Below are 25,515 nucleotides of genomic sequence, written 5' to 3' on the forward strand. Positions count from 1 at the left end.
TTTGTAGAGACTGAATTTTTCCTCGCACTAAGAAGCATTTTCTTACACTTAGCCACATTTAAGGGATGCTTCCATTCATTATACTCAGTGGGTAGTCTACTTATGTTGTTATGAATTTCCCTACAATTACGCATGAAGGTACCTTTCAGCACACATCGAAGTCGTCAATCAGTGTCTTAATGTGTGTTGATCACTCTGTGTGATGAGGTATTTGCTTTGAAAACTTTTCTTTCTGATGAGAATTTGCCAACCAGGACGACTACAAGGTTTTATCACTCAGTAAATCATTTATCCGTAGATTTTCCGCATGGCCATCATTCAACTACAGAGAGTATGTTACTCTAGTATGGTTGGTAATACACATCTGATGCATTCAAAAGCTTAAATTCCTGCTGCAGCAGTGTGTTTATATTGTAAATCGAATAAAGGAGGATTAGGGTGTAACGTACCGTCGACGTCGGCGTTAGAGACGGACCACAAGCTCTGATTAATAGGTGTGCTTTTCTTCCCCTTACATAGTTGGAACTGCCGTTGATTGCAGTCTTCATTTATGAACTACACTTGCATTACTATTTTCCATCAACTGAGTTAATCTGATGTACTATTCCTGAATGTGTCTACAAACAATTTCATTCCTACTGAGTAACAAGAGAACACCGCTGTTTCATTTGCGAACTCTGCAGTTTTACGCAGAGGTCTGTCGTTTACAAAGCTTTACTCCTCATTACTGTAGCAGCTAGGATATATTCATGAAGGGTTTCACTTTATGTAAAAAAAACTACATAGACTCTCAATCCTGCCTCGCGTAATTTTTAAATCACCTAAAAACTTTTGTTTTTCAGCAATCTTAGATTGTTAAATTTAACAAAACGTTATGTAATAAATATTCAACTGTAGCGACACTCGGTCGTAATTTTCATCAAAATATTTTTCTTCGATTGGACAATTAATCGGTAAATAGGGTGTCAAACAAATGATTTTAAAATGTTTAAAGTCAGGCTATCTAAAGAATATGCTAGCGAATTCCTTTTGTGTGCATGCAGTTTATTTTGGCATGCGCTTTATTTTAAGCGTGTTTTGGATTTTCCCATAACATACCTTCATTGCGAGTCGTTTTCAGCTTAAAGGACATGATGTGATGTATTTGCCGCAGGTTTGTTTCTGACGGCTGCTTTGCTTCAGTGGAGTTGGGTCACAGTGTCTTGCCCTACGCAGCTGGACGTCGATTTTAATTTATTAAAGTTAACGACGTTTCAATCTAACTGTTGTCCATCACTGCAAAGTGACTTCTGCCTAGCTGAATTCTGCAGAGATATAAGGGGCGATCAAAAAGATTCCGTTTGAGAACGTTGCTGCAGCGTATATGCAGCGCAGCGCGACTCCGACGCGGGTATATAAGCACTGACACCTAGGCAAGGGAGAAGTGTGGCATTCGTGTGTTTCCTGCGTGCGTGCAGTAAATGCAGGAACGTGAACTCTGTCAAAGTTACTACCAAATGCCTCCAAAAATACCAACGTGCTGTTATTCTTTTCTTCGCTCCCGAAGGACAAACACCGGTAGAAATCCATCGGAGATTGAAGAATGTGTATGGGGCAGCATGACTGTCGAAAACCACCGTTGTGGAATGGTGCTACTGCTTCACGATAACGCGCGTCGCCATATCGCGAATGTCGTAACGCAGATGTTACGCCGACTCAAGTGGGAGACACTCGAGCACCCGACTTATAGTCCTCATCTCTCCCCAGAAGATCATCACGTCTTCGGTCCCTTAAAATGGCCTTGAAGGGTCGACGATTCCTGTTGGACGAGGGCGTGCGGCAGGCAGTTACGGACTTCTTCACGCAACAGGACACGGCGTTTTACCAAACGGGTATCTTCAGCTTGGTGCGTCGGTGGGATGATTGCCTCAATGCTCACGGCGATTTTGCCTGACTGGCATGCGGATTCTGGACTGTACGGCCTTCGAACAGAAACATTTTGATCGCCCCTTATACACTACTGGCCATTAAAATTGCTGCTTCACCAAGATGACGTGCTACAGACGCGAAATTTAACCGACACGAAGAAGATGCTGTGATATGCAAATGATTGGCTTTTCAGAGCATTCATACAAGGTTGGCGCCTGTGGCGACACCTACAACGTGTTGAAATGAGGAAAGTTTTCAACCGATTTGTCATACACAAACAGCAGTTGACCGGCGTTGCCTGGTGAAACGTTGTTGTGATGCCTCGTGTAAGGAGGAGAAATGTGTACCATCACGTTTCCGACTTTGATAAAGGTCGGATTGTAGCCTATTACGATTGCGGTTTATCGTATCGCGACATTGCTGCTCGCGTTTGTCGAGATACAATGACTGTTAGCAGAATATGGAATCGGTGGGTTCAGGAGGGTAATACGGAACGCCGTGCTGGATCCCAACGGCCTCTTCTCACTAGCACTCGAGATGACAGGCATCTTATCCGCATGGCTGTAACGGATCGTGCAGCCACGTCTCGATCCCTGAGTCAACAGATGGGGACGTTTGCAAGACAACAACCATCTGCAGGAACAGTTCGACGACGTTTGCAGCAGCATGGTCTAGCAGCTCGGAGATCATGGCTGCGATTACCCTTGACGCTGCATTACAGACAGGAGCACCTCCGATGGTGTACTCAACGACGAACCTGGATCCACGAATGGCAAAACGTCATTTTTTCGGATGAATCCAGGTTGTGTTTACAGCATCATGATGGTCGCATCCGTGTTTGGCTACATCGCGGTGAACGCACATTGGAAGCGTGTATTCGTCATCGCCATACTGGCGTATCACCTGGCGTGATGGTATGCGGTGCCATTGGTTACACGTCACCTCTTGTTCGCATTGACGGCACTTTGAACAGTGGACGTTACATTTCAGATGTCTTACGACCCGTGGCTATACCCTTCATTCGATCTTTGCGAAACCCTACATTTCAGCAGGATAATGCACGACCACGTGTTGCAGGTCCTGCACGGGCCTTTCTGGATACAGAAAATGTTCGACTGCTGCCCTGGCCAGCACATTCTCCAGATCTCTCACCAATTGAAAACGTCTGGTCAATGGTGGCCGAGCAACTGGCTCGTCACAATACGCCAGTCACTACTCTTGATGAACTGTGGTATCGTGTTGAAGCTGCATGGGCAGCTGTACCTGTACGCGCCATCCAAGCTCTGTTTGAATCAATGCCCAGGCATGTCAAGGCCGTTATTACGGCCAGAGGTGGTTGTTCTGGGTACTGATTTCTCAGGATCTATGCACCCAAATTGCGTGAAAATGTAATCACTTGTCAGTTCTAGTATAATATATTTGTCCAATGAATACCCGTTTATTATCTGCATTTCTTCTTGGTGTAGCAATTTTAATGTCCAGTAGTGTATATTCTTGTTCTTACGTTCAAAATAAATGTATAACGGTACACGAAAACCAGTTGTGATAACAGCAACACCAAAGAGGACACATGAGATGAAACGAGCTTTGTACGGCGGGTTTTACATAGTCCCACGAGCTGCCACAGACCCTCTGTATATGGTGCCATGGAATCAGAGCCTGGATATGTTCCTGGTGGTTATTAGTCCACGCAATTTGCTCGAGATCACTGAGAATTAGAAATGATTGCCGTAGGAGCATGCCGAAAAAGTTGCCGGTCAATCGTATTCCAGATATGTTCGATGTGTGACGTGGCTACTTATCGTTTCCAGCAGTCAGTAAAAAACCTTTCTAGTTTCAGTATAGAGTAACTCATGCGAGAAGGAATTGTGGTGGTTCGTCTTATTTGTCAGTAATAAACATTAATTTCAGTTACATCTTGGAAGCCATTGTCCAGACGTAAAGTGGTTACCTATTACAGCATTCCGACGGACAATTAAGAGAGCCACAGTCCCCTATTCAGATACTCAGACACTAATCATCTTCGGAACTATGTGGAAATTGTGCATCTCTGAAAGGGTCTATAGGAGGTTAATTGCTGTTTCCCTTATCCGACCTTTTACGAAATATCAACTGCGTACCTATATCGTCTAAGCGACTAAGGCGTTTGTTCAGTGTAGTGTCTTTGTCATGGATAAGTATGGAATACAAAGCAGAGATAGATAGATAGATAGATAGATAGAGAGAGAGAGAGAGAGAGAGAGAGAGAAGCCCAGCATCGGCACACACCCTTTTCTTTTCGTGTAGCTTCAAGAGTTCCACCGGGCTAAACATTCCCTTCCAATGGAAGTATGACTATCGCAAATGATGTATATGCCCCCACTCCATAACGGGCTGCTGAGAGATACGAAATTTAGCCTCAGACCGTCGCGTAAGATGTGGGCAGGAACTTGGCAACATCATTTCTCGTCTCCTCTCGTTGCAACGCCTTCTCGTCCAGTGTAACCATATTAGTGCGTGTTATATACTTTTTTGCGAAAAGAACGTCGTGCAATATGAGTTCGCGTAATAGTCGCATGCTGATCGAAACTAGCAAAACACACATTTAATGATCCCATCAGATTGGTTAGGCTGTCAACATGATAAAATTTACTGAATATCTGACATTGCTAATGTCTCGGAACGCTTTCTTTTTTAGTACAATCGATTCACTAAATTCTCGCTGTACATGAAACCTCTGCTACTATGTCATTACTGAAATTATTCGTGGTATTTAGAGAGATGTATAATAAGGAAAAGTAAATTTCGAACGGTTTACTGGTGCGTACGTTCTGTGTGCGTGTTTGCTGGCAGCCATGCGTCTTTGGCAGGTGGCGCCCTGGACGCCTAACGAAGCACCGACATCCTTCGATTACAGGTGCAATCAGTGCGTGGACACTCCTCGGCTCCTGTATTATTTACTGATCCTGAGTGGCCTCTCTATTCTGGACGTTGTGATCGGAGATTCGTGGGTAGGGACATGGTGGGGAAAGGAATTTATTGACGCTTACCTGTAGCGTGTCGCTACACACAGCTCGGTGATTCCTCACCTTTTATCAGTTTTTTGTAGGACATTTCCGGCAGTTACTGTCAACCAATGTCCATCCGTTGATACTGGTTCTTTCCCAGGGCTAGAGGATTAATTTACCCAAGGAGCGCCATAGTAGAGATGGGCAGTCGTGGCCCAGACAGTGTTCTCAGAGCTGGTTGGAAGCGCACAGCGCGGGAGGCAATGGGCGTTGCAGGCGACGTCGGGGAGGGGGGGGGGGGGGGGAGAAACGGGAGCGGAATCTGATTAGGGGTGTAGTGTTCGACTGTTATGTGCCCTCGATCAATTGCCAGTGGTTTCCCTGGAAGGAGGGAGTATGTGGAGAGGGTGGGTGACCTTGAATTTAAGTAGCACAGTTGTATAATCTGTCACAAAGTCCTTATCTGTGACCTTGAGATAAGATCGTTATTTGGGCCAGAACGCCCACTGATAGATATCCTATTACTTATCAGTTACAGCATTATATCACTGGAAGTGTGAGTTGCTTTTCCACCTTGCCCCAGGGCTTCAGTGGGTACAGTTAACCTACTGTCCTCCATTCCAAGAATCTCCAACAATTTCTTAATTTGGGAATATGGCCTGACTAGAACTCTCAAAGTGGTGAAATTAAAGGACTGCCCTTGAGACGTGCAGTTTTGAAAATTATTTTTTAAGTTAATGAGTGATGGGGATTTCGGAAAACTAAAGGAAACACTATAAAGCACGGTGACATTAAATCGATCTAACGTTAGGAGGCGCCTTTAGAGCTGATTAAAATTAACTGTGAGGACCTTTTTTTTAAAAAATAGATGACTTTTTTCTCATAAAACTTGCAGCTGTAGGTTTAGCGAAGGTTAAACTACATTGCATGGAAAAAAAACATTTACTTTGGCATGTACACATTAAACCTTTCTAAATTCTAGATGTAAAAGAGCCATAGATGGGTTATGAGAGCACATTTTTTAGTAGGAAAGTTCATTTATATAGCTTGATCTTCTAGGTGAAAAATTGGGATCCATAAGAAGTAAAAGGCTGCTATTCCAATGCATTTGACACATGGAAGAGCTCTCTATATTCAGTCTTGCATGACTGCCACTAACAACATTACCGGGGACTGATAAACGAGGCAAATGGTAGAAGTTAGTGGAATTGATAGAGCTAAGATGTAACATGTACACTGCCGGGAAACAGGCAGAACCGTTCTGACATGACAACTGAATACCTTCCAGCTTCTAAAGCAGAATGTGGTAGGCAGCATTCCAGCTTGCCTTGCCACGAGCTACTGTTTCGTGTTCGAAATGTGGCATGACATTTCTTCCCTCTTTAGATGATGTGGTCCACCGGATCGAGGACCGGTATTGCTTCTGCAAATCACTTAACATTATATTTTACATTTTTTACATTTATGGTCATTTATCGTTCCAACTGTTTTGTACTAAGCCACTCCCCTTTACAAAGTTCGATGACTGGTGTACGTAACGACTATTTATTTACTAAGGGTGAGTTACTTGGTTGGTATATGGCGTACAGGGAGTTCAGGAGGGTGGGCGGCTTTTCGCCGATAGACTGTACAAACAAGACGCAGATGTAAGGTGGTACTCGAGGTTGACGCCCATCTGTATAATTTATGGTGGTAATTACTGCGATATTGTTGCACATGCCTGAAGCATCTGCTCTGTGCTCATTTAGACACTTAAGTAGGATGTGATGTGTGGTTCTGTTCATAAAGGTCAGATTTTGGGCGGGTAATATACCCAAGGGTTTGCCAGGCAGGTAGGGTAACGGGTATGATATGTTCAGAACCGTAGTCCTTTCATGGATGCTGGATGCTGGCCCTGAAATGTCACACGCCGTCAGTGGCGTAGGTTAGCGACACGCAAGTCACCGATGTTACGTCAAAGTTATAAATATTCCCACCATTCTGCAACCTTAGGTCGCCCATGCTCGTAACAATTCACGGTAACCACCACTGGATCGTATATATATTATACCCAGTGTGGATCGGCTTTCTGGAAATAGGATTGCGGTGTTAGGATGTCCTGTGGGCATCCTTTTGCCCATGTTTCTCCTAGGAATAATTCTACTTCGCAAGCCCCTGTGGTTGTCTGGATTACTTCGGACAGGCATTACACAACCATTCAGCTATAAGCCTCTAAAATACTGCAAATATTACGATATGCCCTTCATAAGACTATGGACAATTGTTTAAAACAAACGTCATCTCAGCTATACTGCGAAACAAAACAGATCCCTGGCTCACTGCACTAGCACACAAATAGATGATATTTCAATCAGAAAAAATACAACTGTTCCTAAATACTGACTAAATCATCTGTCAGTCAGCAGTGACTCCCATTTATGCTACCAAAATGTTAACTTACAACAGTAGTTCATTACCTCTGTGAAAATTACACTTCCACGCAGGTGCAACAATCCACTATTTCTACCACTTCTTGCTATAATTCACTTTCTCCGCCTGAGCGGACGCTCATGGTAAGCACCCTTTACATCTAAAAACAAACTACAGGTGAAAATTGAGCCACGTCCTTTATTCATAATAAGTAACAGTGCCCATACTAACTGGGCACAAACCAGTATATGTTCTTTTATAAATTCACTGTAAACACGCTCAAATCATCGCCTGAGTCTGTCATAAACTGCATTCGAAAACCAGAATTGGAAATATGTTTGGAAACAAATTGACTCACTCTTGTACAATATTTAAAGGTAGGAAGGTCAGAGACGGTCTACCACAAGGGCGGTGTAGCGCCAAGCCCAGACATGATGTACTTCAGGTCATGACTGCGGCGGTCCATGCCTTGTTGCATGTTGCACGACAAAGTTCCAGCTCTAGTAGCAGGCTGCAGGGTTTGGTGTGGTAACACAGTTCGTTCCCTTGCCGGAACGGAGGTTCAGACATGGCAACTCGACACTTTCCAGCTCCTGCAGTGAAACATGGTAGCCAGACTTCCGGCTTGCCAGGACGCAAGTTACAGATGCTGATTTGGAAAGGCAGTGCCGTACAACTGGCGGAAAGCTAAACATTTGCTTAATACAGCACTTAGTCATATTTCTCAAAATAAAAGTTACTGTGTTGTACATTGGCTCTGAGCACAATGGGACTTAACTTCTGAGGTCATCAGTCCCCTAGAACTTAGAACTACTTAAACGTAACTAACCTAAGGACATCACACACACCCATGCCCGCGGCAGGATTCGAACCTGCGGCCGTAGCGGTCGCGCGGTTCCAGACTGTAGCGCCTAGAACAGCTCGGCCACCCCGGCCGGCTATGTTGTACATTCTTCCCTTAATCGTCATCGAAGTGCAAAAGTTGAGCTTCACTAGAGTGATCAAAACACAGCGAAATGGAACAACTCATCGCAAACATCTGGACAGCGTTATCACTGTGGCTTTTGATATTGGACTACTACAATATGGGTACGCCTAAAATGATTCGAGATGTCCACATGTTGTCTTTATCAAGGGAATGTACTGTTCCATTCCGCTGTCCAGCTAAAAGAAGTATTGTTCTAATCTAAGTTTAAGCATATTCTTTGCAGTATTGTCAGAAATTTTCGAAATACTTGGAGAACAAATATAAGGGAACAAGACTATCGTAATAATGAGACACACTGAAAGCGTTTTGGCACTAAATAATATATACACACTCACAGAAGTAGAGAAAGTTAACCTTATCGCCGTCGACAGTCAATATATTGCGTCTAATTTTCTTCATGTTTTCGTTTTAGATGAATGTGTCAACTTTCTTAAGCAACAAGCTGAGAGCATTGGTTTGGATTTCAAAGTGTATTCAGTGACTGCGGGCAAACCGATCGTCGTGCTAACATGGGAAGGAAAAAAACCATCAGCATCTTCTATCCTCCTGAATTCTCATATGGATGTAGTTCCGGTGTTTCCGGTAAGTTTTCTGCCTTCTCAAATAATACAAATCTTTTGTTTTGATTTTCTTATAATTGTGGTTTAGGTTAGTTTGTTGTTCGAAAAGTTGTTATATAAGCGTGAAAAAAGTTCAGAAAATGTATTGACCTCCCATCTATAGTACAAATTAAATGAAATTTTTGTTTCTGCCGCAAGGTTCGTTGTTCCACATCATTCTTCGTTTTGTAATCGGTGTAATTTTTATAATTTCTTCTTTTATAACTTGTCTTCCAATATTTCCAGGCCAGAAATGTAAATCATACCACCTGTGAGATTGTCCGACACAAAGAATTAGTATATGAAGTTTTCGTGTAAATTAGCCGTATCGAACAGATGTGAAATAAGGAGGCCTGACCCTACACCAAGACCATGGGAACGACACCCTAGCTGCCTAGCAAGTCTTCATTTGAAGGTGGTGTCACCACTTAAGGCATGTGCTGTATGTGGCGTTTGTATAAACCCTTTCCCAGATAAGTGGAATGACCTTACAAACACTCCTCTGCGGCATGCCTGTAGCGCATTCGAGAGAGCCGCCACAGTTTGCTCATCATTCTGTCTCCAGTTTTTTCCGCGGAGGGTTGTTGCATGGGTAGCGAGTGGCAAGCTATGTACTTGCCGAAACATCCTGGCAGATTAAAATTGTGTGTCGAACTGAGACTCGAATTCGGGACTGTTGCCTTTCGTGGGCAAGTGCTCTACCAACTGAGCTACCCAAGCACGACTCACGACTCGTCCTCACAGGTTTACTTCCGCCAGTACCTCGTCTCCTACCTCCTACGTATCTACATGCCATTATGACCATTTTTGTTGCACTACTGGTACGAACGTCCTGATACTGGAGTCTCTAAAATGTTTCCCGTTAATGCTGATACGGTTAAAAACCACAATGAGTTCCTTCAAAACACTGAATACTGTGCGCGGATACCGAATTAATTATGAAATTACACTACTCGAGACATTCAGGACGTCATGTAGGCGCCTATTACCGTTGAGAACTTCGCTTGATTAATTTAATATTTCCTTCAACAAGTTCTCGTTTTTTTACCTCAAAAGACTGGTATTATATAATCACTATTCTCGGACTGATTTAGAACATCTGATTCACTTATCAATTTATATAGCCGAAAAGTTAACAATGTTTTCTATAGCTTCTCGTAATGCAGTATTTATTCTGACACCCTCATATGTGATATATATGATTGTCTTGAATCGCTGTAGGAACACAGCGTGGGAGAGTCATGTTCGCGGCCAACATGCATGGATGTTACGAGGCTTTTATCGACTGTGTGCATTTTATCAACTAGATTTTTAACAAAATGTGTATACGTGGGGAATGCGTTTTATACTTTGACTTCATGTAATTTAACATGACAATTTTGTAACGAGTTCATAAGGTACTTGAAATTTTGTACATTTTATACACACATCAAAAATTGTTCTGCATCACCCCGGTTCCCAGAACTCTGGAAGATAGACGTTGACTGTGGATATTGTATCACAGACACAGTCCCTTTGGCGGTTCAGAGATGTCAGTAAACTCGCCCGAAGATGTAAACAACCATGCATGAGCAGCGCCTATTAGTTCCAGTCGTTCCACCAGGAAGGAGGTACACGGCTCGTGTTGTCTGTAGTTCATCCATGCCTAGACGGTCATTACCGTGGTTCGATCACGTCCGCATTGTTACTTTGTGCCAGGAAGGGCTCTCAACAAGGGAAGAGTCCAGGCGTCTCGGAGTGAATCAAAGCGATGTTCTTCGGACATGGAGGAGATACAGAAAGACAGGAACTGTCGATGACATGCCGCTTAGGCCGCCCAAGGGCTACCACTGCATTAGATGACGGTTACCTACGGATTATGGCTCGGAGGGACCCTGACAGCAACGCCATCATGTTTAATAATGCTTTTCGTGCAGCCACAGGACGTCGTGTTACGACTCAAACTGTGCGCAATAGGCTGCATGATGCGTAACTTCACTTCCGACGTCCATGGCGAGGTCCATCTTTGCAACCACGACGCCATGCAGCGCGGTGCAGATGAGCCCAACAACATGACGAATGGACCGATCAGGATTGGCATCACGTTCTCTTCACCAATGAGTGTCGCATATGCCTTCAACCAGACAATCGTCGGAGGCGTGTTTGGAGGCAGCCCGTGCATGCTGAACTCCTTAGATACACTGTCCACAAAGTGCAGCAAGGTGGAGGTTCCCTGCTGTTTTGGGGTGGCATTATGTGCGGCCGACGTACGCCGCTGGTGGTCATGGAAGGCGCCGTAACGGCTGTACGATACGTGAATGCCATCCTCCGACCGATAGTGCAACCATATCGGCAGCATATTGGACAGGCATCATTTGCCCAGCATGTTCTCCAGACATGAACCCTATCGACAATGCCTAGGATAGATTGAAAAGGGCTGTTTAAGGACGACGTGAGCCACCAACCACTCTGAGGGATCTACGCCGAGTTGCCGTTGAGGGGTGGGACAATCTGGACAACAGTACCTTGATGAACTTGTGGATAGTATGGTGGTAAAACATGTAATGTGTGGTTTTCATGAGCAATAAAAAGGGCGGAAATGATGTTTATGTTGATCTCTATTCCAATTTTCTGTACAGCTTCCGGAACTCTCGGAACCGAGGTGATGCAAAACTTTTTTTGATGTATGTATAATCCGTGAAATTAATTGTAGTCTACCTCCATCCCCCCCCCCCCCCCCAACCAGTTAACTTTGTTTTCCCCTAATATCGGATGATGTCAGCATAAGACTCATGAAATAGGTCATCTTGAAACAGTAAAAGTGTCTACACTGCGATCATGGAATGCGAAGTTGCGCAGTGTGTTAATTACGAATCATACCGATCGCTGCAGAGCACAAAAAGAAGTGGCTCTGAGCACTATGGGACTCAACTTCTGAGGTCATCAATCCCCTAGAACTTAGAACTACTTAAACCTAACTAACCTAAGGACATCACACACATCCATGCCCGAGGCAGGATTCGAACCTGCGACCGTAGCGGTCTTGCAGTTCCAGACTGTAGCGCCTAGAACCGCACGGCCACTCCGGCCGGCTGCAGAGCACAGCTATGTAACTAACCCACTATATAGTTTAGACTGCTCGTTAGTCTGGCAAGGAGGACGTCAGACCTTTTAACCACGGATTTTGACGAGTCTTAGGGAAGTTGGAGAGGAACCTGTCCTGAGTACCTGCGTAGCGGCTTTCCATGCGACGGCCCCAAGTTTTGGGGAAAGTCAGTGCTGAAGTTTCATGTAAACCTTTATGCGTAGCATTACTCATGTTTCTATCAAGGAGTACAGTTCAGTGGCTAAGAACGACGGCTGCCATGTTGGCGGTACGGGATTAAGTCCTGCCTGCGTACTTTTTAAATTCTATCGTACGCAGCATCATTGAATTGTACGTCATGCAAAATTAGTAAAACAGTCATTTCCGCCTTAGTAATTCCATTAATAAATCAGTCGTTATAGCACACCTTCTTGAAACGTTTTTCGTTAGTGGTTCGCAGTTGCAATTCCAGGATGGTTTGCCATGAAGGGCAACAGAGCGGGGCGTAGATCGTCGTCGATGTACCTCTGTGCTACAACGGTGCCGCGGATGACAATGAAATTGCACCGCAGACTTTCGCTCCTGGTTGCCGTGCCGTAATCAGGTTGGTCTCCCACCGCTATCCGGAGCATCTCCAGATGCGTCTTCGCTGCTCATCGGGGCTCAGTTCGTAGCGGGACTCATACCTGAAGACAACTGTACCCCCGTCAATGAGAATCCAGGCCGAATGTGTGCGACGCCACTGCAAACGGGTGTTGGTGTACTGTGATTAATGGTAGTCGACGCAAGGGCCGCCGTGAGCTCAGCCCCTTCCCCGTGAGACGTCTATTAATTGTCCTTGTGATCTCCGAAGCATCAGTTGCACGTCGTATCGTTGATAATGATGAATCTGAGGCTCTGAGCGCCACTCTGACGATTTTTCGGTTCTTACGTTCTGTTGTCTCTCTAGGTCGACCGCTTCCTTCTTGACGCTGTGTTCAGTCATGGTTCACCCATTCCTGCCAACATCGTCGAACAGTGGCATCGTTTCTATTCAAATGTCGAGCGATTCGCCAATTATTCCAACTGGCTTCTTCGAGAGCAACTACACACCCTCTCCCAAATGCTGACTCCTGTGTATATTGTTCACATGCCTGTCTGCGAGGCATAGTTGTTGTTCAGCTGAAGACATGGAATGAAAATCGAAAAGATTTTGTCGTGGTATCGATATGTCCCCTCTTTACTATCCTTGTCAGCTGCGAAATTTACAGTTTTGCACTTTCTTTCGGTACCTGTATGAATATCTATTTGTGACCAATTTGTACAACTCCTTCGCGGTTCGTCGTTTTGCTTTCTTAGTGTATATTACATTGCAGAAATGAGTTTTTAGCCGGTTCTTTCTCATAGTGTAAACCAAGGCATGTACAGTGCTGGAATAATCTGTGCAGTTTTGCATATGGAAGATTTTGTTCGAATTGGTGTCAAATTGTTACGCTATATTAATTTCATAACAGAGTGGAAGTAAACCATTTTCCAAGTCCCTTTTTTTCACATGGTGTTGGTGTGTTATTTCTTACCACTGGTAGAGACATTGCCAAGTAATTCGTAAAGTAGTAACAAACGTTTTGGTTTGACAAATTCGGGCTTTTCCCTACCACTCATCAATCATCGGTGCCCGGACTGCCTTTGAAGGAGGCAATGTATGTATGAGGCCTGAATCCTGTAGAAGTAGAAAAGGAAGCTGGCAGGAATTGTTACCGGTCGCGGTCCTCCTTGCCGCGTTGAGCGTGCCTTTACAAGGAGGACAGTATCTTGCCGGCCGTTGTGACCGAGAGTTCTAGGCACTTCAGTCTGGAACGGCGTGACCATTACGGTCGCAGGTTCGAATCCTGCCTCGGCAATGGATGTGTGTGATGTCCTTAGGTTAGTTAGGTTTAAGTAGTTCTAAGTTGTAGGGGACTGATGACCTCAGATGTTAAGTCCCATAGTGCTAGGAGCCATTTGACAGTGTCTTCCTATGGAGTAGTTGACAGCAACACATATCGCTGCAATCTCTGTATTGTTGCCTGGAGTAATTACAATCCAGACTGGGGTTGCTTGTGCTGAATCAAACTCATCCATTTTTACATTTAAAGCATCTAATTTGCAGGCTACTTTTGTACTTCATTTTTTTATGTTTGCCGTGTCATATATGCTCTATGCTTTGGCTAAGTTTAATCATCTTTGATAAATGCCATCTAGTTAACTGCGGTATTGGTAGGACACAACTCCTATTCGGAAGGGCGGTTGTTCAAATCCCGTCCTGCGATCCAGATGTAGGTTTTTCGCGATTTTCGTAAATTGCTTAAAATGAATACCGAGATCGTTTGTTGCAAAGGTGAGGCCGAATTCCTTCGCCATTCTTTGCCGATTCGAGCCTGTGCTCAGTCTTCCTGCCTACGATAAACGTCTTTCTGAATATCTTCATTTTTCCCCCTAACTTTTGCAGAACCAATACAGCACTATTTAGGAAATAAGTGTGATTCACACCCCCGCAATCCTTACTGTACCAGTGAAATTGTTAGACTCCTGAGCCACAAGCAAAGCGAATACAAAGATTTTTAGTTTCTGTCTTCGTTCAGAGTTATTTTCTTTGTCACTCAGAGATAACCAGTCTCCTACAGTGCATAAATGGTAAAGTAGTAAGTAGCAAAAAGTACGTACATTAGTCGATAAGCTGCTAATGTCTAAAGGGGCGTTGTTCACTATAGTAGTATCATCGATGATTACGTTAAAGTAAATCCAGAAGATTATTATACAATTATCATGTTATTCCTAAACGTCTATCCTCCTCAGAGATAGTTAAATGCATTACAATGAGGAATAAAAATGTCATATACATTAAACGTCTATGATTAATATTACGAAGCTGTGTAAAGTGGAGTGAACAGCAAATATTTTCACTTGGATTGGCACCACAACCGCATCGTATTAATGAAATATTGTCACTGTACGTCTGTTTACGGTATGATATTCAATTTATTCCATTATCTATTTCAGCTTGCAGTGGAATACATTCAATTCCTTAGCACCTCAGTCACCTGCAGAAAATGTCATTTCATATGAACAGCAAATAAGTCGCAAGGAAGTAGAATAAATCATTTCCGTGCGTTTGAACAATTCTGCGAGTTCTTTCATCTGTAATTGAGAACACATACCAAGGCATCGGTGGCATTTTAGTACACCTTGAATACATCAGGTCACATCGTAGGTGGAGTGGCGGAGGCCATCGAAATGTGTAGCTGCAAGAGCACGACCTATTCTGTCAGGTCGTACGATGAAGTGCTACGGTGTTGCTGAAGCGAAATATGCAACAAACGTGGTATATTTCGAGAGGGGGTGTGTGATAAATGATGTTTAATATCAGAGTCTGAGTCAACCGTTTCTTCTGGCTCCGCCATGGAAAAATGCTCCTATCGGAGCACAAAAAAGGCCAATATGCACGTGACACGGTAATAAGAGTATGTAAACGGAACATAAAAGGACGGGGGATCACCCTAGGGAAGATAGGGGCTGCGAAGGGGGAAATCCACTGAGCTAAGCAACTTTGTCAAAGGGCATATCATTATTACGCAAAGCTTGTTAACTAGTATCTCGAAAACGGCGTAGCTGGTCGAATGTTATCTTGCTACTGTAGTGGGCTTCTACGGAAAGGAGTAGGACAGTGAAACTACCACTACGCGCTAATTGGTTCACAGAACAGGGGGTTCAGAAGCTTCCCTGTTCTTTAAAGTAGGATAGACAGTGATCTGTGGTATCTCTGCCGAAAGAGCACAATGCTGGTGCACGCACAAGTGTTTCGGAGCACACTGTTATTACGTGTTCACATGTTGACCCAGTGACATCGTCAGTTACGATTGCATTGGACACGGGACCATTGGGATTCGACCGTCGATCAATGGAAACGTGTCGGCTCTTCGGGTGAATCACATTTTTGCTACACTACGTCGCTGGTGGTCTCCACAAACACTGTCATATAGGCGAACAGCGGCTCGAAACGTGCAGCGCACCACGAACGCAGGATGGTGGGAGCAGCATTATACTATGGGAGACATTCTACTGCTCTTGCATGGGACCTGTGGTAGTAATCGAAGACATGCTGACATCTGTGAACCATCTGCATCTCTTTATGCTGGATGTCTTCCCCGACAGCTATGTCATCTTTTAGCAGTATAATTGTCCGACTCTCTGAGCCAGAACCGTGCTACAGTGATTTGAGGAGCATTATAGTGAACTCAAGTCGATGATTCGGTGGCCAAATTTTCCTGTTGTAAATCCTATGGAACACATCTGGGTCACTATCGGGTGCTATCATGGAGTACGCAAATCAGCGGCCCGTTATTTATGCGAATACATGGCCTGTGCGTAGACATCAAATGCCACATACCTCCACAAACCTACCAACAAACTGTCAGATCCCTGATGTACAGAATCGGTGATGTATTTCGTTGCAAAGAGGGACAAAAAGCTATTAAGCAAGGGTCACACTGTTGTGGCTCATCAGTGTATAATGCAAAAGGTACCAACAGATTTGCTCCATTAGCCTAAGCTGGGGGAAGTGTGTAATATTCAAACTTCCACACCACTGTAGGATAGGTACAGTAAGAAGATCCTTCTGTTGGGTATACAATTAGTCCCTATACGGCAAGTCGGAAAAAAGAGTGAGGGAAACAGAGGGAGATATATACGTGCGTATCATACACCCTCCCTCTCGAAAAATATCTCTCTCCTTCGTACCACATCTGTGTTACCACAGATGACGTGTCACTGATCTCGTTTGTACTAAGATTGTAGTACACGCGAGGCGCCAATTTGCTTCCACCGCTCTGAGTGGAATGCATAAGTTCTAATAAATGTTCACCAACCTGCATTCGTCTACAGTTGTCGTCCCCTGCGCAGAAAACAGCACGTTATCTTGAAGCTGTAAGAAACTGTTAGCAAGGAACCGTTATTTTAGAAATAATTAAATTTCCAATGTGTTTGTTTATACGGGATGCCACTCGCTTTTTACCGTCAGAACACGACAAACTGCACAATTATATTCCACTTTAGAGTCACAAATAATTTCTGTTCTTCAACAAACTGATGAACTGCGTATTTCCGTAATTACAGCTGTCAAATTTACAAACTACACATAGCAAATTAAGTCTCAACAGCAGACGACATGTCTGTTCTCAAACACTGCGGAACAAGTTCTGTTTCTACCTACCGTGGAGTACTAACGAAATCTTAGCTGACACTGGCGCGGCAGACATGTCTGTCTCCGAACTGCCGAACCGGCTATCATCTTACAGCCCATCCACTTCGACCGCGCCGGCCGGAGTGGCCGAGCGGTTCTAGGCGCTACAGTCCGGAACCGCGACCGCTACGGTCGCAGGTTCGAATCCTGCCTCGGGCATGGATGTGTGTGATGTCCTTAGGTTAGTTACGTTTAAGTAGTTCTAAGTTCTAGGAAACTGATGACCTCAGAAGTTAAGTCCCATAGTGCTCCGAGCCATTTGAACCATTTGAACTTCGACCGCCATCAAGTTAGGCGCGATCCGAAGATCACCGAAGTGCTTCGTCTGTCTTTTCGTTTAGCAGTTTTATATTGTTCTGGTGGTTATTAATACTTGTAAAATAATGGAATGATAGCACTCTATAGAGATATACCTTAATTTGAAATCATAGTAAATACGCTGTTTAGTTTGTCTAGTATTAACAATAGAAGATTATCATTTTTGTGCGCAACATCCGACTACAGCAACCAATCACGGAGAAGGTCCACAATATAGGCGGTCTTTCTCACGATACCCGTAGCGAACAAACCATCTGTCATCGGTATCTCACACCACAGTACGTAATCTTGCCACAGCTGCCTTCTCAACTGCTCTAAGAAGAGCTTCTTGTACCTTCTTGTACAGCTGTAAGGCCAGAAATACTGCACATCCCCCTCCTTCTGAGATTTTCAAACATTGGGATGTTCTCGCAGACAACAATCAAGTTTGGAAATAAACAAATTTTTACTCAAATTTTATGCATTTTTTAATTACATCTCAAGAGCCATACAATTACACTATACTTGTAATTTGTTGTTGTTTTTCAGAATGAGAACGTTTTTTTTCATTCTCAGATTATAAATCAACTTATATAATCATAAAAAGCACTCCGTCTTCAGGCCACGAGTGGCCTACCGGGACCATCCGACCGCCGTGTCATCCTCGGAAGAGGATGCGGATAGGAGGGACGTGGGGTCAGCACACCGCTCTCCCGGTCGTTACGACGGTACTCTTGACCGAAGCCGCTACTATTCGGTCGAGTAGCTACTCAGTTGGCATCACGAGGCTGAGTGCACCCCGAAAAATGGCAACAGCGCACGGCGGCCTGGATGGTCACCCATACAAGTGCCGACCACGTCCGACAGCGCTTAACTTCGGTGATCTCACGGGAACCTGTGTATCCACTGCGGCAAGGCCGTTGCATATAATCATAGACTTAACTATTTTGATAGAAAAAGTAATTGTTACCCTCAATAATCATTAATCTTTAGTAACATTTTCTATACTATTTACATTATCTTTTTAACAGTAAAGGCCTCTAAAGTAGTTTTATTCTGCACCTTTATGTTGTTAATAGTAGTCTCTTCCTTTTTTAACTTAGTCTACCGTTTCTGCTAGAATACTGTATACAAACAGGCCATTAAAATTACTACACCAAGAAGAAATGCAGATGATAAAGGGGTATTCATTGGACAAGTATATTATACTAGAACTGACATGTGGTTACATTTTCACAATTTGGCTGCATAGATCCTGAGAAATCAGTACCCAGAACAACCACCTCTGGCCGTAATAACGGCCTTGATACGCCTGGGCATTGAGTCAAACAGAGCTTGGATGGCGTGTACAGGTACAGCTGCCCATGCAGCTTCAACACGATACCATAGTTCATCAAGAGTAGTGACTGGCGTATTGTGACGAGCCAGTTGCTCGGCCACCATTGACCAGACGTCTTCAATTGGTGAGAGATCTGGAGAATGTTTTGGCCAGGGCAGCAGTCGAACATTTTCTGTATCCAGGAAGGTCCATACAGGACCTGCAACATGCGGTCGTGCATTATCCTGCTGAAATGTAGGGTTTCAAATGGCTCTGAGCACTATGGGACTTAACAGCTGTGGTCATCAGTCCCCTAGAACTTAGAACTACTTAAACCTAACTAACCTAAGGACATCACACACATCCATACCCGAGGCAGGAGTCGAACCTGCGACCGTAGCAGTCGCGCGGTTCCGGACTGCGCGCCTAGAACCGCGAGACCACCGCGGCCGGCCGAAATGTAGGGTTTCGCAGGAATCGAATGAAGGGTAGAGCCACGGGTCGTAACACATCTGAAATGTAACGTCCACTGTTCAGAGTGCTGTCAATGCGAACAAGAGGTGACCGAGACGAGTAACCTACAGCACCCCATACCATCAGGCCGGGTGATACGCCATTATGGCGATGACGAATACACGCTTCCAATGTGCGTTCACCGCGATGTCGCCAAACACGGATGCGACCATCATGATACTGTAAACAGAACCTGGGTTCATCCGAAAAAATGACTTTTTGCCATTCGTGCACCCAGGTTCGTCGTTGAGTACACCATCGCAGGCGCTCCTGCCTGTGATGCAGTGTCAAGGGTAACCGTAGCCATGGTCTCAGAGATGATAGTCCATGCTGCTGCAAACGTCGTCGAACTGTTCGTGCAGATGGTTGTTGTCTTGCAAACTTCCCCATCTGTTGACTCAGGAATCGAGACGTAGCTGCACGATCCGTTACAGCCATGCGGATAAGATACCTGTCGTCTCGACTGCTAGTCATAGGAAGCCGTTGGGATCCAGCACGGCGTTCGGTATTACCCTCCTGAACCCACTGATTCCATATTCTGCTAACAGTCATTGGATATCGACAAACGCGAGCAGCAATGTCGCGATACGATAAACCGCAATCGCGATAGGCTACAATCCGACCTTTATCAAAGTCGGAAACGTGATGGTACACATTTCTCCTCCTTACACGAGGCATCACAACAACGTTTCACCAGGCAACGCCGGTCAACTGCTGTTTATGTATGAGAAATCGGTTGGAAACTTTCCTCATGTCAGCACGTTGTAGGTGTCGCCACCGGCACCAACCTTGTATGAATGCTCTCAAAAGCTAATCATGTGCATATCACAGCATCTTCTTTCTGTCGGTTAAATTTCGCGTCTGTAGCTCGTCATCTTCGTGGTGTAACAAATTTAATGGCCAGTAGTGTAGAAGTCCACTGTCTCCTGGCCAATTTTCAATGAATCAGAAATTTTATATTGCTGTTAAGCTACTATCGGCGCATTTCCGTCTATTGAATTCAACAAAATATTTCTCGTCAAGAATTTACATTGTTATTCACTTCTAGCACATTGCCATTGTTTAAAGTGAGCAACTGTAAGTTATACTTCTCAATGGCTCTGAGCACTATGGGACTTAACTTCTGTGGTCATCAGTCCCCTAGAACTTAGAACTACTTAAACCTATATAACCTAAGGACATCACACACATCCATGCCCGAGGCAGGATTTGAACCTGCGACCGTAGCAGTCCCGCGGTTCCGGACTGCGCGCCGAGAACCACTAGACCACCGCGGCCGGCGTAAGTTATACTGCCACACGGTTTCTGTCGGCGTATTGCCGTCCTTTCAATTCGATGAAACATTCTTTACACTTCTTCACTATTACGTCGACACCATGCCATTCTGCGCTTATTTATATGAATGTGTCTCGAAGGCGTCCACTTCACAGGGTTATAATTAAAATAAACACAACACCTATACATTTCACAAATACATGGAGACGGAAGAATTTTAGACTCCACACCTTTTATCAGAACATACGCAAGCAGCACACAACAGCAACCCATTTTGATGTATATGTTGTCCGTGGTGGGGTCTTGCGTTCTGAAACTCCAGACTTTCGAAAGTGGTATTAAATTCAACAACTGTCAGTCTATTCTTCCATCTCCATTCCCGGCATAGATCTCCAGTACAATTCCATGAAACAATAAAAATGGCTTAAATTAGCTTTCTAATAATTTTAAACAAATTCTAAATAAACTTGTTTCCATGCACTATTATAATATAAATACATAATGTTTTGTTTAGGTTTAGTGTGTTTATAAAAAACTAATGTTTACGGCGTATTACGACAGTGATTGATCAATGTATTTGTTTTGGTCACAGCTGTAGCTACATACAACTGGGGCATTGTCCTTCGCTTTCTTTGAGCCCTGTGCTTGCTCACACCATCTGTTACTTCAGTAGCCTGCTATGATCTTTGCTCTTCAGATCTTATCTACAGAGGATCACAATTGCGATTCATCGACACATAGAGAGAACATTTCAGGATCTTGCTTCAAACATAATGCACAAACACTTGTTTACCAAATCGTTGCTTCATTCCGCAGAATTGAAGTATCATTCCTTTAACATCTGTGTGTCATGGTTGCTACAAAAAGTACTAGTGGAACTCTATTCATGTAATGGCAATGTATTTTCTACTGACTTTCACATACGAACATTGTGTGACTTTGTAATAGTAGGGGCTAAATATCTTATTCTTAGCTTAACCTTTACTCCACATTCTTGTCAAATTTAAAACCAGTGAGCGTTTTTACACTGTGTACTTCATATTCCGTGGCCTTTTGTTTAAACCTTATTCTCTACGTCCGTATCTTAAGAGATTTCCATGTCAGTGTTGTACAATTTCGACATTATCCCTACTCCCTTGTACTTCATAAAATAGTTGGCAGGAACCACTTCGCCTATAAATACTACTTAACGGCCGACCTACACGTCGCCTTTTGCCTTTCCTCCCTCAATCTACATCAATGATGGCCGACTTTCATGTCACCTAATAACCATACTTCGCCTTTCTCTCACTATGTAAATAATCGGCCGATATTTCTATAGCCAAAAAACAGTACTTCTCCTTTCTCTCTCTACGTGATTAATTGGCTGACTTTTGTCGTCTAATAACCATAACTCTCCATATACCACATACCTCTTTGGCAGGACTATTCCTCGCCTATCAGTGGATCATAATTCACTGCAGCGGAAACCACTTCGCCGTTTCAATTCATACTAAAGAGTAACGATATGTCTATTTTAACACATTCTGAACATCATCTCAAGAGAACGTTTAGTTATTTCCATTATTTTTGCCACTAGAGTTTTTGCTATTGTACAGTGTCATATTCACTTACCTGGTTTAGCGTCATCCTCTTCTACTGCAGCCTTCAGCTATTTTTATGCTTTATTTCATCTGAGTTATATATAATAGCCTTCAAGTATTTTCAAACATAAAGTTTTCTTTATCGTTGTTCTAAATATTAAAAAATTGTTCCACTACTCAATTTACACTACGTTTTTGTTATTTGCATTAATATGGTACTTGTGTCGTGTTGTAACTATATACTGTGTTCTCTTGTTGGTGTATCTGTAATCCTATACTTCCGATTTGTGGCCTGTTCACATATGTGCCATTGAGTCTGTTTTTCACCCGTGCTATACAGATATTTATTCTGCTGGGTTATTTTTTTTTTTTGTCATAAGTTGTTTCTTTGTTGTCGCATAGCCGCGCGGGATTAGCCGAGCGGTCTCAGGCGCTGCAGTCATGGACTGTGCGGCTGGTCCCGGCGGAGATTCGAGTCCTCCCTCGGGCATGAGTGTGTGTGTTTGTCCTTAGGATAATTTAGGTTAAGTAGTGTGTAAGTTCAAATGGTTCAAATGGCTCTGAGCACTATGGGACTCAACATCTTAGGTCATAAGTCCCTTAGAACTTAGAACTACTTAAACCTAACTAACCTAAGGACATCACACACACCCATGCCCGAGGCAGGATTCGAACCTGCGACCGTAGCAGCCTCGCGGTTCCGGACTGCAGCGCCAGAACCGCACGGCCTAGTGTGTAAGCTTAGGGACTGTTGACCTTAGTAGTTAAGTCCCATAAGATTTCACACACATTTGAACATTTTTTGTTGTCGCATTCAGTACAAGGATATTTGTTCATGTTAACCTTGAAAGTGAAGAACGTTAAAGAAAACAATAGTAGTTCTGAATGAAAGAAGGGGAAGAACTAACAGCAGAAAAATAAAATGAAGCACGCCGTCAGTTAACTAGGGCACCTGGTACTCGTCAGTTACCTAGCAATACAAAGAACGTTATTGCCCCCTGAGGTTAGTATTCATAATATTTTTTTCATTTCGATGCCTGAGATTTCATCTCAGGATTGTTGTGGTGGTATTTCCGTGGTGAGGCACTTCATTCACAACTTTCTCAAATTCAACCACGTAATCTATCCCCACATGATGCTTTGTAGAACCAAACTGATAGCTTTATCTCCCATAGACGAATGCAGTATAGACTTGACCATTTTTTGTAGCGCCCTCTGACAGAAGCTGGATGTCAAGTCTGTGTTTATTGATATCTTGACGCCATTGAACTTCGGTACGGGACCTTCTAGTACCTTACTCCTATCCATTTGTAGTATAATGGCTTTTTCACCATCAAACCTTCTGTACACAAATACTTCACCTCTCGCTGTGTTTTGTGTGCTACAAGACCAGTCTTGATGAAGAATGCTTGAACAAATGGTTCAAATGGCTCTGAGCACTATGGGACTCAACTGCTGAGGTCATTAGTCCCCTAGAACTGAGAACTAGTTAAACCTAACTAACCTAAGGACAGCACACACATCCATGCTCGAGGCAGGATTCGAACCTGCGACCGTAGTGGTCGCGCGATTCCAGACTGTAGCGCCTAGAACCGCTCGGCCACTCTGGCCGGCTGCCTTTACAAGAGGATTCTACATGTGAAATGTTACAACAAAGTATTTCCTGGTCATATTTCATATTCCGCAAATTACTCGTGATACCTTTGCTTCGCTCTGGTCTTACATTACTAACGTCATTAACTGTTGGTTGTGTTACCCCATTTGGATTCTGCAAATCCTCATTTAGCTTTTCGACTTCATGGTCAATCTTTTGATGTATTATTAACTTAGACTTCTTCTTTGCCCCATTCTTTTGTTTCACAGTCTATATTCTTGCTACATCTCTGTTTTAGCTCCAAGATTTGTATCATTTTGTTCGAAAGCATCAAACTTTGCGATAATCTGAGCTATTCCTACCTTAGGTTCTTGAAACCCCTTACCTATTTTCTCTAGTGTTTTTCTTAATTCGCCTTTACTTCGTTTGTGCTTTACTTAATTCTTTCTCTATTTTATTTTATGTTTTTCTTGCTTCATCTTTTAGTTGTTGTAAAATTAATTTTAGTACAGACATATCCTGATCACCATTCTGAGTTGGTACGTGTCAGCTGATGCTGTACCATAACTTAATGTAAATAACTCAGTGACTGGTTCATTAGGTATGTCAACGTCAGTCATTTTCTCTGGCATTGTCATTCCAATGAATCATTTCGTTTTGACTGGGTACTAGAAATCCTGGGTTTACATTATCATTGTTTGCCACTAAATCAACATTTCCAGTGCCCTCATTATTAGTTAACTCTACATTTTCAGTGACATCATTCATGAGTACTTTAGAATTCTCAATGTGATTATTGGTCATTGAATCTGCTGTTTCGGATTCATCACCAAAGTTTGAATTTACATTTTCACTTTGGTTATTTGTGACTACATTCGACATATCACTAAACCATATCTGACTTCACTACCGTTTATGTGTATCTGTCCCTTCAGCTCGTCACTACTACTGCGAGACTTAACTACTTCCCTACTTCTCAGAGCGTATCTTACTTCCCTTTCCCCAGACACCCCAATAGTAATGGCTCAAATGGCTCTGAGCACTATGGGACTTAACATCTGAGGTCTTCAGTCCCCTAGAACAGGGCTTAACAACTGGCCGGTTTTGAGCGCGAGTACTCGCGTCTGCTCAGGCACGTGCTCGCGAGCAGGTGCAAGGTAGCGGAGTAGGGAGGGAGGGGAGGGAGGGGAAATGCGCGCGCACGTTTGAATGTGATCTCGCGTTCTTAGCAGATGTAACTAGCCATCTGAATGCTTTGAACATTTTACTACAAGGTAAAGATCTGCTAATTACTCATTTCATAGATCGAATACGAGCTTTTAAAATGAAATTGACACTTTGGGTGAGTCAGCTGGAAACAGGAAACCTAGCTCATTTTCCTAAATTATCATCCATGCAAGATGTTCACAAAGACTGTGAACGTTATTCACATAGTTTCGTTGATCAGCGCTTTCAAGATCTGACAGCACTAGACAGTGATTTTGATCTGTTCTCTCCATATTAAGCGAATATTTAAGAGATTCGTCCTGAGCTGCAGCAAGAAATTATTGACCTGCAGTGTGACAGAGAATACAGAGATAAATTTCAGAACAAGAAAAACATTTTGGAATTCTACAGACACTTCTCTCAGGTTTCATGTTTGAGTGTTGAGACAGCGCCACCAGTATAGACTTCAGTTTCGTCATTTTGACGGTCTTTGAGTCGTTGTCTAGAATGAAAGTTT

At 43.5% G+C, this 25,515-nt stretch overlaps 1 protein-coding gene across 1 annotated transcript in view; it reads left to right on the forward strand.

The window, feature by feature from the left end:
* LOC124721490 (aminoacylase-1A) overlaps positions 1–25,515 on the forward strand; it is a 106,463-nt gene that overhangs the window by 12,106 nt on the left and 68,842 nt on the right. The window contains exon 2 of the mRNA XM_047246498.1: positions 8,705–8,874. Within this exon, the coding sequence (XP_047102454.1) occupies positions 8,705–8,874 (170 nt within the window). The remainder of the gene's footprint in view (positions 1–8,704; positions 8,875–25,515) is intronic.

The sequence above is a fragment of the Schistocerca piceifrons genome, chromosome X, assembly GCF_021461385.2.
Source record: "Schistocerca piceifrons isolate TAMUIC-IGC-003096 chromosome X, iqSchPice1.1, whole genome shotgun sequence".
NCBI classification, from domain to species: Eukaryota; Metazoa; Arthropoda; class Insecta; order Orthoptera; family Acrididae; genus Schistocerca; species Schistocerca piceifrons.